Below are 16,728 nucleotides of genomic sequence, written 5' to 3' on the forward strand. Positions count from 1 at the left end.
ATGTTTTCCTAGTTTAGCCAGGCCCTAACAGTATAATAAGTATAAAAATAAATGGACCACCCTCGTAAGCAGGGAACTGCTAATCACTTTAGGCAGCTAATATCTTAGTGTGTTAGAATGTAATAAGGATGGTTTTTTTCACACCATGCTTTTTTAATTTGCCCACATTCAAATTCCCAGCCTCTTTTTGCCCAATTACCAGTCCGTTTCCTACTTTTGTTTTTGGCAAATCCCACTTCCCATTTTATCTCTTCAGGCCCCTCTACAGTGAATCTTGTTTCTCTTTTAGTTTCAGTTTCTATACTTTGTAAACCCAGTGTTAAATTCCTTGTTTGTAATTTTATTTTCTATTTTATACAAAATAAAATAATTTTTTTTAGCGAAAACAATATTTATATACAATAGAACCTCCAGTGACGGTCAGCTCTCTACAACGGGCACTTTTTTTGGTCCTGGCGGACAGTCCGTACATTCACTTTTATTTTAACCTCTCCACAACGGCAACAGCCACTAAAGCGAGTCTCACTGTCAAAGTAACCCCTCGACAACGGCCAGTTGATCAACAATTGATGAACGGCGTGTATAGAACCTCAATTTTTATTGGAAAAGGTCACGAAACATGAAACTTCCATACCATTTTATTGATATATTTTGATTGTGACACTATGCATTTTTCAAAGATAAAAAAAATTTTGAACCCCAGAAAAAACCGGTGTCATATTACACCCCAACCTCTCCATAACGCCCACCTCTCTACTACCACTTTCACCTTTTCCCAAGGTTGCCGTTATGAGGAGAAACTCGATGTGTACACAACAGAAGTGTCTGAGATACTGTAGTGCTATATGATGCTAAACAATCCCCAGAACTGGGACTAGATCTCCCGGGGCCAGGGGTCAAATTAAACAGAGTAAAATCTGGGTACGAGACCAGGGCTCTATAAGAGATGTTCGGGAGTTGTTGATGAAAGATTTCTGCGTGTACCATTTAAGAAGCTTCTTTTCTGGGGTTGGTGGGGCTCACTTTCGGAATTTTACGTGACATGCCATGGCCATCGTATATGCGCGCAAAACCCCGTTTCCCTTGTCTCGTGTTCCGATAAAACATGACGTAGAATGAAATTAAAGAAAAAAACAATACCATCTTTATTCACTTATGACGTAGAATTTTTGTACGCTTCCACTCGTCCCAATGTTAACAAAATTCGGGACTAAAACCTTGTCGCAGCAACCATACTGTAGATCACCGAGGTTGAAGATTGCACGATCATATATTACAGTTTTAGAAAAAGTGGAAGGTCGGTTGATGCATCACGTCCGTGGGAGACCACAAAGATATTATACGACCACCGAACCATTTAGCAAAACCATGACAAACTGATACAAATCTCGCGACGTAAAAAGAACAAGTTGTCGACTCCTAGATTCTCCTTACCATGTCAATACACTGGCAGGGAAATGGGTGATGAGAAACAAGAAATTCATCAACTTAAATGGACTATCTTGAAGCACCAACAAATTCTCAAAAGTGACATTAAAAAAACGCACAACAGGCGTTATGGGGAATTTATATTTCAATCTCAGCATTCAAAGACTGTCACACGTAAGGTAGCTCTTAGTTTTACGTTTTTATTCAAGCTGTTATGTAGTGTTTTACAGCAATCTTATATTACTTTATGATAGTGTGTAGATCACTGTAAACAGTTCTTCAGATTTTTGATTAACTGAAAGGGTGACTATCACGTTGATGAGTAAAAACTCGCATGTGAGAACCTAGCACTTCAAAAATATGAGCCTGTTTAGCCAAGCAAGATCAAGCAGGTTCTTATATGTACTTGGGTTACAGGAGTCGCTTCAAGACATACAATCATGATAAAGTTGTTTGAAAGTTTTTATCACTCGTCACCTTCTGTTTCGGACTCTTATCTGTTAACGCCCTTTCCAAAATAAAGTTTTTAAATTTTGGGTGGCCGTTTAAATGGGGTAAAGACAATAGAAAACCCTCACCGGAACTTTCGGTGTGGAAATAAATTAGTGATTTATAGTGCAAAAGAAGCAAATGAACAATGATCACATGAATATGATAGTGATAATTTGGTATTTTAAAGGTCATACTGTAACTCATATCCAGTGTAGCATTAACTATTTCACAAATAATGGATTTTAGAACCAATGCAGGTTTTAACAGTCTCTTTTAACAGTTTTAAACTGTTGCAACTCACAGTAAGACAGTTTATTATATCTCTCAGTTACTACGCACGATATGGTTAGTCAATTTTACAGGTCGCATATTAAAATACGGCCAGCTAAACTTTAAAGATGTGGTTTTTTCTTTGGCCAAAAGGTTTGTGAAATATTAATATCTTACTGATCTCGTCTTCTCGGCCCATACTGTAAGTTATGGAGATATCATAAATATCTAAGTTACGGATCCTTGTTTTTTCCCCTTCGAAAAAACTAGGGAAAAAAACTTGGTCCACGAGTACGGACTTCAAACTTGGCTGTTAAGAGGTATTGTAAAAGCCCGCATGTAAGAACCTACTTTTTTGGAAGTCTGGCAATTAAGCGAGATAGGTTCTTGTATTTTAGGGTTGTTATTGGCAATTTCGTCTACGTTGGTTCTTAATTAGGTTCTCAATTTCTACGAAGGAGATATAGTTGACGATTGCCAGAAAAATAAATAAACTTGGGTTTGGTCCTTAAATATCGAGTATTTATTCACAGCTGTATTGTGATAAGCTTAACACAACAGATTACAGAATTCATTTGTATTGTTCTCTCTATAACAAGAGTTCATAATTTAACTGTAAACCACACATAATTATAAGAACCTGCTTGATCTTACTTTGCTAATCAGGTTTTTATATTTTTGGGCATAGAAATGGCAAATTTGTGCCAGCAGGTTGTTAGACCATTAGCTAGGTTCTTACACGCGGGTTTTTACTGTATTTATGCACCAAAATAATGTAAATAAATTACTCTTTGTTATAACATTACACATCTTGTTTATCTGTCTCTCAGCCTGTCTTTGACAATTCTTATTTCAGCTCTTGAAAGGTCTGGTGCAATAGAAAGCTAAAAAAAAAAGAGGTAGATAAAAAACAAAATTCTTGTGTTAGTCTACGAAACTGCAAGAGCTTATCATACAATTAGTGACTATAAGGTAGGAGCGCGATGTTCTCAAAGATATCAAATTTGCAGTCCTGAACCATACTTTGTGACTATTCGAACCGGGCTACTTGGAAAAGAGTTAACCAGTCAGAACGTTACTTGAGAACAAAGGATAGCGATCTTTTTTTTTGAATAAACCGATAACATTGAAGAATACGAACAATAGTTCTTATAAATAACAAAATTGAAAACCCAACAAAAAGCAAAGTACTGCAAACCTCTCAGGAAACTTTGCCATTTGTTGATTGGTTAGTTTCGATCCTAAATCAACGGTTTTGGATTAGTTGTCGCAAAATGAGTTTTCAAGCTAAATTTTTCGAGCAAGATTTATAATGATGATAATAGCTGATTTGCACGTTGCCGTCATTTGACTACAACTACCAGAATTCCTTTCGTCTTTTCTTTATTATTTAACTTTTAAAGTCTCGGTGGGGTTTAAATAACAATTGCTCCAATTAGCATAACAAACAGAAAGAGTGAAGGATTCTGGTAGTTGTAGTCAAATGACGCATCATGCAAATCGCCAAGGACTGAATCGCTCAGAGTGTATACAACGCAGAGAACTTGATAGTGTTTAAGTTTTCATGTCAAACAGGCCGTTACTTGCCGTCATGAGAAAGCTGCCAGTCCATTGTTCTCAGTGCATTTTTTGATTGGTTAGTTTCTTCTACTGTAGGTGGCCCGGTTCGAGTAGTCGCATTGTAACTCGTTCTGTAGCGCACAATTATCTCGGCAAAAAATCCCACAGCTGTTGACATGAATCATAAGACCATTTGGATGGGGTTACATGTAAAGCTCTCCTGCAGAACAATTCATTTTAAGCAATCTTCTCTTACATTAAATCAGCTTCAGAAGTTACTGGAAAATTTGGCATTAGCTTCACAAATATCATTAATCCATTTAGAAATCTCTGGAAGTCTTCATGTCATTTTTGTAAATTTTCGACACTCTTCGGGTTCACTCCAGAAATCTTTGGAGGCCCTTAGGTCAACTTTTGCTGTCTACAGATCAACTTCAAAGATCTTGAACGGTTTGGAAGTCTTGGAATTAAGTTCAGAAATTTGAACAACAACTTTGTACAATTGTACTTCTGCAGAGTATAATATACAGTTATTCCACGAACTCGTGGTGGATATGAGGTAATCGATAGCCAACTTGTTTTATATTATGGCTGAGCCAATGAAAACTCTCCAATACCATTATCCAATGAGTAAGTTTTAAATAATTTTGGATATTTGCTAGTCTCTTTCAAGCAGAATGAAATAGTTTATGTATTACCGGTAATTAAACGACCTTGAGTTCATCAATACATTTTTGTAGATCCCACCGGAATATATTATCAGAAACTTGTTAAGAAGTCGCCATGAAATGAAAAGACATACTAAGCAACAAAATCAAAAAGCTGAATTCCTTTTCAATTTAAAACATACTCCCGGCCACACTACCCAAAATACGCCCAAAAAACCCTCTTTGAAAAAAAAAGAAAATCAGGGGTTTATCAGAATCCCACGGCATTTTGTGCTAATTAACAGTCAACAGTTGGCCTGCAGACGGCCAATATGTTCTTAAGCCAACATGGCGGCAAATCTTCTAAATTGCGAGCTGGTACCAACAACTCGGTTACCGGCCACCAGGAACTCTCGCCACCAACGAACTCGCCACCAAGCAAAGTCTCCACGCCACCAAACTACTAACAATCTAATAACATTAAACCACAAGCCGAAGAGACTGAAATTCGTTCTACTTTGTTCAGTTGTATCACTCACCCAGCTCGTGTAAGATTGAAGTTGTTTGATCGTTTAACTGAAGCCTTTTGTGAAACACTTACGTAAGCTAAATGCAAACGCAACAGCAAAGCAACTGAGCAATGACAACACAGTCAGTTTTCAAAGAAATAGACATGTAGTTGAATTCTAGAAAGCTATAGTTTCTCGTTAGACAACGAGACACATATCGTATGTCGTCACGTCGTATCACGTCAAGCTAACAAACTTACGAGTCAACTAAAATTGTAGTCGTTCAAACAGCTAACACACCTCTACTATTTTACTCTAGTTTATCTTTCTCTTGGTGTTTGGTGGCGAGGTGGTTCCTTGGTGGCAAAATTGGACCCTGGTAGCGAGGTGACCGGATACCATAACTCGCCAGCACATAGAAAATCCCTGCTCTACAGACTACGGGCCACTAGGCTTGTACAGAAGTAAATGCTACCACATGTTAAGACTTACTGCACCAAATGAGATATAACTTGGTGGCAAAGAGCACTCCAAATGATGATAGTGTGTCTGTTCGTAATGTCTGTGATCATCAGTGTGGAAATGAACTATCCATCGTAGAGACCTGTAAGAAATAAGAAAGAAGCATCATTAGTTAGCTAAACATTAATACACTTAATATCTTCAGTTTCAGTATCAGTTCAACGTGTGTTGCAGTGATGTTGCTGCACATGTTAAAGGAATTCAACTTATGCATGCCTGTTAATGTAAATGGCTTCAAGTAATATATCAAACACGAAAGACCGTGTTTGACCACATTTCCAAACACTGAGAAGAGAGTTGAAAATACGACGCGCAGCGGAGTATTTTTGACGAACTCCGAGGTGTTTGGAAATGTGGTCAAACACTGTCTTGAGTGTTTGATATATCTTCTCAATCTAAACTAAAACTAAGGAGAAAAGGGAAAAATAAAATCGTAAAAAATCTGTGCTAATTAAGCTGAGATCAGATATCCAATAACCGTCAGAGTCACGATTTCCTTTGTTTAAACTTGATGAATCATCGATGAGTCTGAGAACAAAAGTTCAACATTAGACTAACATTCAGTGTTGCAAAAAGTAGCCCGCTACTGTTAAAAATCACCATCTCTTTCATGATATCGGCCAAAAAAAGATGGCAAAAACGTCATCTACTCCCACAACAGAGCCAAATACATCAAAACTTTGCACAACTATTTTACACCTGAAAATTGCATTGTACACTACATTAATGAATACATAATATAATACATTTGGTCAGTAAAAATCTACGAGCGTTATATCACGTATGTCGCACGCTACTCACTATCTGGTGAAAAGCCTCGCAAGCTCTAACAGTGTGCTGTTGTTAACAAAATGGCTGCTACTTTTTGCATTTTCAAAGTGTCCGTGAAGAGGATTTAAAGGATTTGCTGTTCAAGGTTTTAACGACTAACCCTAGACTTTAATGACTAGTTTTATACTAAAACGATTAAATTATTTGCTATTAATTTCTATGTATAATAGAAATTTCAAGCTCATAATCTAATTGTCAAATTAATATACGAAGTCGTGTTTTCATCACAGCACAAGCCTCATTCTTAATTTTTAGTTGTTTGGAATTGTACGGGTGCATTTTTATGCATGATAGAAATTTCAAGCTCATAATCTAATTGTTAAATATACGGAGTCGTGTTTTCATCACAGCACAAGAAGAGCCCCATTCTTAATTTCAGTTGTTTGGAATTGCACAGGCTACAGAAGGAAGTGTGATAATTACCCAAAAGGTATGAGGTTGTAACAAGTTCTGCATTGCGCACGACCACTACGGGCATGTTCAACACCGAACCTATAACTCTCATCAAATCCCTGTAATAAAACAAAAGAAAACAAGTTTTCATCCTAGTTAGAAGTATGTGGGCACGTTGCAAACAAACAGCACAAGCTGATGATTAGCCTGGGAGTAGGCTCTCAGACGTTGCAGCAGGAGCAAAGTCGATTAGCAAAGTCGATGTTGTGAGCATCTTTTGTATTTCAGGTGGCACTTCAACCTGTTTGCTAGACCAGTTATTTGTGGATACTAAACTGCTGTTCAGTGAATTCCTCATCAACCAAAACGAGACTCGAGAGTTACTGCTGGTAGTAAAACAAAGATACACCTAGACCATATCATCCAGCATTTTTGTACTCTAGCCTGGATATCAGAAATTTCACCCTTACATCCATAGTTTTCATGATGAGAGTTCTGCTGGCTCTGAAGACGTACACAAACTGAAATGTGTCGCTAATTGCACAAATCGCATGTAACCTCCGGTTAACACGCCAACTAAAACCCAGGTGAGATTCGTCGTGGGAAGATTCACCATGGGAAATACCATTTGCCGTGGTGTGTGTAACCGCACCTAACGCGTCTGTTATGGAGGAGGTACTGAGTACATGATGAAACACATCTGTTTACACATGTAACTCCAGCAAACACATCACAAAATGACTTTCTTACAGCACCTCTTCTTCATCTGACAGTTCACTGTCTGTACTTCTGTCCAACTCTGAATCACTGCTGCTACAAAAACAAAAAAAGCCACGACAACGTCTAAACATCCATGATAAATTTAATTGAATTTGATTAATTTTTTAATTTCTTTTGGACAACTTTTTGCTGGCTTCTACTTGAACCGGACAATCAAATCATGGGAACTGTTGAGGGTGGGGAGATGTTAAATTGTAAAATTCATCATTCGGTCTCACGACAATTTCAAAAGTCTCAACCTGCAAATACTTGAAACCAACCGCAAGTTGTGACAATTTGATTGGCCATTTGAAATGGAAGCTATCAGAGGTTGTCAAAAGATGTCAAAGAGTTGTCAAAAACTAGTTAAAAATTTTCCTGGGTAGCACTGGTGAGGTGCTTAGCACTGTAAAACCCAATGTACAACATTCAAATTTGAATTAGTAACATCAAATGATATACCATGAAGAAAGATGTACCACTGTTGAACAAGTCATACAGTTTTTGCATGAGGCAAGCAGCAATTTAATATGCTACAAGAATCACACATCATGTTCAAAGTTGTACCATCTAAATCAGGAATTGAAGAAAATCTACAAGCAAGTTACATTGTATTCACAGAAGTACATGCACATGTGTAATAACATAGTTCATAGTTTAATTTATTACACTGTACATGATCAAAACAGCTGACAGGGTCAATAAGCAAAATCAGCTTGCAAAGTTGTTCTAATTTATGTTGTTAAGAAATTATTAGAACCACAAAATTATTAATTTCCAAAGCCTTTTATGCCAAGTGGTGATCTTTGCACTTAAAATTCCATCCAAATGTTTAATTTGTTTCTGTAAATACAACACAAAGTATAAATGAGAAGTGGCACATCCACAAAGGTGTTCTTTGCACCCTCATTCCTTTTTGATTATCATTATTTAGTCATTCAAAATGAAAGAAAAAAAAGAAATTAATCAATTCACCCTGCCAACCTGCTTGAGCTGGACACAGTTATCTCCTTTGGCTTTTTCTTTCTAGCTTCTTCCTGCATCTCCTGTAATGAGAAATATACCGATATGTAAGTTAGAGAAATTCAATCTTTTTTGTGTAAAGCGTAAACCAATAGGGTACAAAACAGATCTAGGCAATTGCAACATAATTGGAAGATAAAAATTAATATAAATGGAGTTGTCCTCTACTTAGTGTTGTCTAGGCATTGTCCTCCACATCCCCAACATCACTGCTCAAGCTCAAATAAATTCTTCTTCCTGATGGCTAGACTTTTCTTATAAACTACTTAGTTCTGGGAATTTCACAGAGCATCAAAACAATGTCCCTACTTATTATTGTCTCGCTTATTCCCTTCACTTCAGTTCCCTTCACTTCAGAAATCTTTGTTTGAAAAATACCTCCAAGACGATTTTAGTGACAATATTTAAGGATCTGACACTAGATGGATTTGTGTTCAACTCCTCCATATCTTATATTGAAAATTAATAGTCAACTGGTCAGCCTCCAATCAGTTCGGATCTTTAACAAGTTTTCATTTCTATTTAGTAAAGTTACTTCTATTTAGTATAAGATATATTTACATCTTCATTTTATAGCCTCCCTAATTAGCATAGCAGTGCTAAATATCTTGACACTTAAATAAAGTGATTTATTTTTTTGATTTTTAGTTTTACCGTCAGCAAAAGATCCTTGTCCAGGCCTAGTTAGTTCACATGTTATTGCAAAGATTTTTCAAGATTCGCAAAGGATTAGGATTTCACTAGGATCTTACGAAAATTCTTAACAACAACTAGTATTAAGAAGACATGATTGATCATTCGTAGTTCAAATATCTGATCTTTCATATATTCACTTGCATTCTTCATCATCTATGGTACATTACAAACTCACAAAGTGGCCACCTCTCAGTTGGCTTGATAGCTCAGTTGGTAGAGCACTGCACTGGTATTGCAGAGGTCATGGGTTAGAATCCTGTTTAGGCCTGAGTCTTGTTTTCAGGCTTTAATTTCACAACTGCTTAAGTTGTGTTATAACTGTGATGATCAATTGTGTCTTCATATCTTTCTCCACAGTTCAAATATATGATCTTTCATATAGTCACTTGATTCTTGACATTTTGTCAAGGATCCTACAGTAGAACCTGTTGACCACTGGGGATGATAACTGCAAATCCTCAAAGGTCTTTGTGCAGTTTTGTCAAGAAGGTTCTTGAAAAGCTTTTACCGGACTGCATTGTAAGTTACTCGCCTGGATCTTAAGCTGTCTCTCCTCCAGTTCCTCTGGTGAAAGAACTTCTTCTGCTACTTTACTTATTGTATTGTCTAAGACCTGGAAGATCAAAAAGTAATTGAAACAACACTCAAATAGCCACCATGTCTACATACTGTACATTTACATTTAGGACATATTCCATATTGTTTTTCTACTTCAAAAATTCACAAAAATTATAAGAAATTAACTTTTTTAAGGAATTTCAAAATAAAAAACACTAATACATGTAATTATACAGTATTGACAATGATAAATAATTTTTACCTTCCTTTAAGTTTTTCCAAACCAGAACCACTATAATTTTCATGAGAGGGGAAGGGGGTCAGATTCTGCTTGCATTCACAAAATACTTTCCTTGTCAATTACATGTACTAGTACCTTAGAATTCTGATAGTAATGGCCCCCATTACTTTCGGATTTAGCAGGCAAAAGGGCTGGTTATTTTCGAGTAGTCATTACTTTTCGGTAGCCGTTATTTTCGGATGGTTAAAAAACGTTTGTACGGCGTAGTAATTCACAGTCTTTTCTGAAATAAGAGGACACATAACACAACTAACTACCCACATAAATAAAGCAAACTGTATACAACAAGAAAGGTCCCAAATGTTGGAATTGTAGGACAATGTACAATGCAACTAATTACACTTAACTCTGCTGCCAGACAAAAAACCGTACAAATCATTTAAAGTTCCAGAAATGTTTAGCAAAGTTCGAAATCAGATCACAAATCCCTCTTCACAGTGTTTAGTCCTGCATCCCAACCAGTTTCTAACAGGAAAAGTAACTGCGAGTGAAAGAGGGGTTCTTTTTACTAAAAGGATTGGGTAAGCTTAGCAAGCCATTTCTCACCGTCTCCAGTCCGAGATACAGTTGTTTGTTCTTTCGTGAAATGAAGAATCGCCCTGCCAACTTCAGGGCAATGTGATAGCAAAATCAATCTTAGTGGCCTGGAGAACTATACAATTGGCCACTTGAGCAACGTGGAGCAGATATGGTTCCATGATGATGAATACATGTAACAACAATTTAAGACTGTACAATGAATTGCGCAAAGACTTTTATGGTTTCACTGTAAATAATAAGAAAAATCATTTATCACATTCCAGTACTATTTTATAAAAGTTACTTTTTAACTAGTAATTTTATTATTAAAATGTCTTTTCATAGTTTTGCTGGTCTACACAATCATACAACTGTTTATTATCTACTTAACAGTTAAACTCTGTATGTCACAATACCTTCACTGGTACTGCTGACTTCAGTTGGGCCTTTGCTCTGCAGTTTGGGCAATCACTAGCATGACTGAAAAAAGCAACACTATCATTATGTAGTGGAGGTGCAGCGACCTAACGGTTAGTGCAGTCAACTCTGGATCAGGCGGTACAGGTTGTAGCCCTAGCCTGGGTCATTGTGCTGCGTTCTTAGGTACAGGGTCCGAAATTGCGCTTTCCTGGTCGCCAGTGGGCGATTAACTATTTCATGCCACGATAATTATACAAACAATAACTTTGATTTTCAGCCAAATCGATTAAAATAAAATTCAAAGCCGCCCGCCAATTGGACACTTTTTACCTTTCCGCTGCTTTTGAAGTATAAAACCGATTTTCCTGTTATTATAAATCTACCACAACGTTTCACAGCCACGATCAGTGCGAAGCCTCGCCGTCATGTTTTGTCAGCGGTTTCCTGCAACATATGTATTTCGGGCGCAAGAGGCCGTGCGTTCTTTGGTCATGAATATTTATCCAGGCGATGTGGTGTCCAAAGATGTTCTGAAATCTTTCCGTAATTTATTACAAAGTGGAGACGGAACATCCGCGGAGAAATTAGTTGAAGATTTAGATATTCTCTGGGCGTCTGTCAAAGTGGTCAAAAGATGATTTCAGCACTGGTTTGATTCCTGATGACATCCATTGCAAATATTTTGCCGGCAAGAACGGAAAAATGTGCCGAGATGGATGGGGAAGGAAACCATCCAATCAAAAAGTCGTCAGCTAAATGCAAGACGAAGTTTCACGGGTGGTCTTGACAGAATGCGAAAGGAAAGATCATTTTGAACATAGAGCAAAGAACCAAATGCCAGTTTTTCAGTCAGGTACATTTCTTCTCCAAAAGGTAGAGACAAGAAAAGGTATTAAGTTGACTTGAAACATTTGGCAGTCACACGAAACTGCGTATATGGCCAGCATTCGATTCGTTCGTTGTGGTTTTCCAGTGGTAGGTGTATAAATAATCAGCATGTTTGTATTTAATATTATTTGCTAGTGGAAAAATCGACATTGAGGTCCCAAACAGGTTCTCTTCATTCTGATTCTTAAAAGAAAAATTGGCGACCAGAATTTTACATCTGGCTACCAAAAATTTTGGTTTGTGTTTCGCTGTGAAGGAAAAATTTTATTTACACTTTTTGGCGACCAAATTTTTCCCTATGGCGACTGAAAAAAAATTTCAGTCGCCAGTTGGCGCCTGCCTAAAAAGGTTAATTTCGGACCCTGAGGTAAGACACGAAACTCTCACAAACCCAGACATACATATGGAAACCAGCAAATTAAATTAATTTTAATGTTGGGAGTAACACTACTGGTCCCTTCAAGCTATAGAAACCAGGATAAGCTAATTAGACATATAGGCTACTTGACCTGACAGTTAGCCTTTTCTTTACTTTCACGTTATCAGTATTAAGTACTTATGCCTGCATTTGTCCATTGGCAAGTAATTATGGCGCATAAAATGTGTTGCAGTGAATTAAATGTTTGGGGTTATCCTGCAATGGACAAACATCCTATCCAGGGGGCAGTAGAAATATTTCTAATCCCTCAATGCTACAGGAACCAGAGATAAGCGCTGACCTGATGGGCCACTAGACTTGAAAGCAGGTTTAACTGACCTTAAAAATAGATTTAATTTCTGTTACTTAAGGGCATCTTACCCAAGCCAGTCTCTGATGCAGCCAAAACAGAAGGTGTGAGAGCAAGGCAGGGTGTGTGCTAACACCATGAGTTCCCGACAGATACAGCATAACAGCTCCTCATTCAGATCTGCCAGGCACTTCTTGGATCTTTCATCTGAAATCCAATATTCAGCATCTAACTGTTTTCACTACAGAAAGCCCCAGTGCAAAGTTTTGCATTCTAACTTAAAATTAAATAGAACAGAACCACATCTGATTCAGTCCAACAATCACATCATACATGTACTTGTCTGAGCTTTAGAAAAACTTCACTACAATAATTTAACTGATATAACACCGAAAGCAGTCCATTTATTACAAAATGTCTCTTGATTCAGAGAGCTCTGTAGGGAATGAAATTTATCACGAGAAAGTTTTTAATAAGATCTTTCACAAAGTTGCTCCAAGAACATAATACAACATGCACCATCATTTTCTTCCCTCAAAACTTTTATTTCTTATGATTAAAAATACCATTACATGCAAATACTGTACCTTCTTTGCTTCTTTCTTTTTCTTGTGAATGACTATTGACTTTTTTGTTAATATCTTCAGTCACCTGCCATTAATGATTAGAAGTTAATGTTACAGCAAAAGTATCCCCTGGCTCTTACAGTAGATGTACAAACAGTCCATATTGTGTAAGATCCATAAATCTTGACTGTGTTATTGGACAGACTCATACAAAAAGTTTGAGAGAGTTTAAAACTATAAGATTGTCTCCTTTTGTGCTAATAAAATTAAAATTGAACCACTCTTGTTGCTAAAAGAGGTTACAATATTTTATAGTACGACAATTGTCACGCAATACATAACATTCATGACTACTCTTCCATCAGTTCCCAAGGTCAAAAAATTGACTACACTTCATATTGTCAAAAGAAATCAAAAACACAATAATTAATAGAATTTTAATATTAACAAACACAACAGGCTGACACATTTATTACAGTACTCTACTCAACTCACATGAGTTACACTGTAACTTCAAAATTCTTCTTTCTGATTTCAACACAGGTCTCCTACTTTTCTGTGAGAGAATTTGTTTGTTCAGAATGTAAATCTCTAGAGATCACCACGTTCTGAGTCAATCACTGCAGCTAAGAATTTACTGCTTAAATTATATAAAATGATTAACTAAAGAAACTTTCAAGGAACACACCTCTTTGCTTTTCACATCAGCTTTACTCTTCTTTTCCGAAGGACCACTGAATATTAAGATTGAAGATTAAAAAAGAAAAGTCAGGAAAGAAGTTTATTTCTCATTCAAAGCTCAACAACAATTTTTTTTAAATATTAAAATTAATTATCCCCTGTTGCAAGAGGTTTGACAACATTTGCAAGAATCAATAGGTCAATTTTCACTTACTAGTACAAATATGTTTAACAATAAGAAGTGGAGGTGAATAGTACTTGCTATTTGCCTCCGAGGTGGACAATCAGAATGTGTAGAAAGCACTATTCACTTGTGTGGTATATACTAATAATAGTTATTAATAATCTTTACATACTATTCATTAGGCAACAGAGATATTTTTCAAAATTACAAGTACATGTACAGTGTACAGCTGTATATATGTACATGTTCGAGTACCTTTCCTCCTTAACTTTCAAAGCAAAATTTTGATAGAGACTCCAAGAATTGTTAGTAATCTTCTGTTGCGATCAATTCAAGACTTCAACATTACTGTTACCGTACTGTACTGCTATGAAAATTAGCATTGACATGTAGAGCACCCTTATATGTGTTTGGGAGTAAAAGGGTTAAGCACAATGATGGTGCATTCTGAATGCTGCAGCCATAGGAAGAAGGGTTACCCAAGGAGATAACACAAGATTACTCATGATGTCACGGACAAGGCTAATTGGGGGTTGAAAAATGTCAGAATTCTGGAAATGTTGTTTTGTGGGAGGGGTTACTCTTCAATTACGCTACCCCAAAGTTTGTACTCTGGGCAGAGAGACTCCCATGTGAAAAGGGTTTGGACGTTCTATGTCTCACTTAGGGGTGTTCATCAGAGATTTTGGACTCAATAGGTGCTTTCCATTATGCCAAACCGACCGGTCAGAGATCAGTGGGAATACCCGAGGTAATGGAATGACATTTTCCGATCAAACTGGGCAAACCAAGAGGAATGGCTCACACCATTTTTCATTCCTTTTCAAGATTCCCTACATAAGTGAAGAGAAGTAGGGCAATGAACCTGCTGGTCAAAAATGAAACGGCAAATTTCAGTCAGAATATTCCGACTGAAATAAGTGGACCATCTCCTGCAGAGGTGATCCCAAATATTCCGGTCAGAAGAAACCGAAACAGACCTTTCCATTTGATTTCTGACCAAAATTTCCGGAATCTTTGGCAACAGACCATTTTACAGTTGTCTGCTCAGTGACCTGGCCTTTAGATGGCAGCGAGGCTGGAGTTGACCTCGTTTTGATACAGACCTCACTGCTTTTGTTATGTAAATGCACCTACAACCTTGGTCTCAAATGTTGGAAAAATTCCCCCTTCCCCCCAGTTCAATGTTGGGGTAGAAATTCATGTCCATCGATTGCGCTGGTATCTCCAACATTGAACGGGGGCACGGGGGAAATTTCCGAGACAATACATCCACAGTTGTCGTTAGCATCAGAACAACTTGTTTTACACAACAAAAGCAGTGAGGTCTGTATCAAAACAAGGTCAACTCCAGTCTTGCTGCCATCCAAAGGCCAGCTCACTGAGCAGACAACTGTAAAATGGTCCATTAATGGAAAGCACCCAATTTCTAGCCGTCAATGAATACATATCTTTCAAGGTTACACTAGTAAGAAGAAATAATTTTAAAAAAGCTGTCAACTTTCGTTAAAGTTGAATCATTTAGGGGTCAAGTAAAGCTAGAGCCATGCCCACTTTGGTCTCCTTCAGGGATTTAATTCAAATTTTTCGACCAACATCCCGACCTTTTCAAGAGGGAATTCCCTCCCCGGGAGGGTGGGGGTTGTACGTGCAGTACCTGAGTTCTTCAGTGGTTGACACCGGCTGTTTTCTTTTGCTCCGTCTAACTCTTCCATCACTGGTACCTTCTCCGAGAGAGCCTGCCTCTTGAGAATCATTTTGACAGACCTCCTTAAAAACATACACAAGCTCTGAATCGTATGTAGACAAAGTCTGTCCCTCCATCGTTTTGACACCCGCACCACCGAAAACAAGTTCATCTCCCTCGCAAAGAACGGCGGAACTCCGCTTTATTTTGTTCACAAGCAATCCGTTTAATCCTTCACAATCTATTCTGAATTTTCCCTTGTCGAAATGAATTTCAGCGTGAACACGGCTGATCATCAGGGGAGAGACAGAACTGTCGATCACCACATCCGAGTGCTGTTCGCTGCGTCCAAAGCGAGTGACCGTTGACTTCAGCACGATTTTTTCCGGCTGCAGAGATGGATTGTAAGTTCTTCCTTCGATCTGTCGAAGGCATAACATTTTTGGGGACTTGTTTGATCAATCTGAAGTTCAAAACTCCGTCATGTCATATGCAACCGTCCTTGCTGTCATTTGTTGTTTACGCTGCAAACCACGATGATTATTCGGATTTATTCGGGCACGTTCGGACAAGTTCGGAGTCAGCTCCCATCATACAGCGCGCACGGGTGACTTTTGACTAGCTCAAGAGAACAAGGGATAAAGGATATCTCTACTAAAGCAAGATTTTTAAGGAATTAGGGGAACACACTTTTTACCCTGAGAGGTCCCCAAAGTTACGAAAATTGTATGAATGCTAAAGGAGAAATAAATCAGGGAAAAAAAAAACAATAAAAACAACGGCAAATCGTCGACCCCGGCTCCTGGGGCACTACTATATAAAAAGAACGGGGGTGCTCGTCGTACGTTTTAGGGGTCAAAAAGGCGGTTTTGGTAGCTCTTAGGGTGCTCAGCCTCAAAAGGTCTACAGCGGGAGCTTTTGCAGTACCTTTTAGGGTATTGAGTCAAAAAAATATGACAGGAGATAATGTGTTGTTTTAAAATTGCAAGCCCGTACCTCTTCGAGTTCCTTCTCAAAATTTTCGATGAGCACCCCATCCTTTCTATATGGGAGCCCCCCCCCCCGG

At 37.8% G+C, this 16,728-nt stretch overlaps 1 protein-coding gene across 3 annotated transcripts; it reads right to left on the reverse strand.

The window, feature by feature from the left end:
• Positions 1 to 1,608: 1,608 nt before the first annotated feature.
• Positions 1,609 to 16,447, reverse strand: LOC149095950 (uncharacterized). Of its 3 annotated transcripts, none has more exons than XM_089280862.1 (11): positions 15,633 to 16,447; positions 13,799 to 13,844; positions 13,132 to 13,195; positions 12,616 to 12,751; positions 10,925 to 10,988; positions 9,663 to 9,743; positions 8,396 to 8,457; positions 7,408 to 7,462; positions 6,683 to 6,771; positions 5,399 to 5,510; positions 1,609 to 3,074 (listed from the first exon to the last, which is right to left on the reverse strand). In XM_089280862.1, exons 1-11 carry the CDS (start codon positions 16,100 to 16,102, stop codon positions 3,006 to 3,008), a joined length of 1,248 nt encoding a protein of 415 aa, XP_089136988.1. In that variant the 5' UTR covers positions 16,103 to 16,447; the 3' UTR covers positions 1,609 to 3,005. The 3 variants fall into 3 exon arrangements, with proteins under 3 accessions (XP_089136988.1, XP_089136986.1, XP_089136987.1); XM_089280860.1 differs by having other exon boundaries at positions 7,408 to 7,465; positions 8,387 to 8,457; XM_089280861.1 differs by having other exon boundaries at positions 7,408 to 7,465; positions 15,633 to 16,446.
• Positions 16,448 to 16,728: the final 281 nt, after the last annotated feature.

Source organism: Orbicella faveolata, unplaced genomic scaffold (assembly GCF_042242905.1).
Source record: "Orbicella faveolata isolate gen_17 unplaced genomic scaffold, um_ofav_v1 contig_48, whole genome shotgun sequence".
In the NCBI taxonomy this organism is placed as follows: Eukaryota; Metazoa; Cnidaria; class Anthozoa; order Scleractinia; family Merulinidae; genus Orbicella; species Orbicella faveolata.

Excerpts from the sequence above, each read along its gene's own strand:
- LOC149095950 (XM_089280860.1), bottom strand. The coding sequence starts at position 16,102 with ATGTTATGCCTTCGACAGATCGAAGGAAGAACTTACAATCCATCTCTG. Across the intron at positions 10,989-12,615 it reads TGCATCAGAGACTGGCTTGG|TCATGCTAGTGATTGCCCAA; the intron begins GTAAGATGCCCT and ends TGCTTTTTTCAG. Across the intron at positions 3,075-5,398 it reads GTTATATCTCATTTGGTGCA|CTTTCTATTGCACCAGACCT; the intron begins GTAAGTCTTAAC and ends TTTTTTTTTTAG.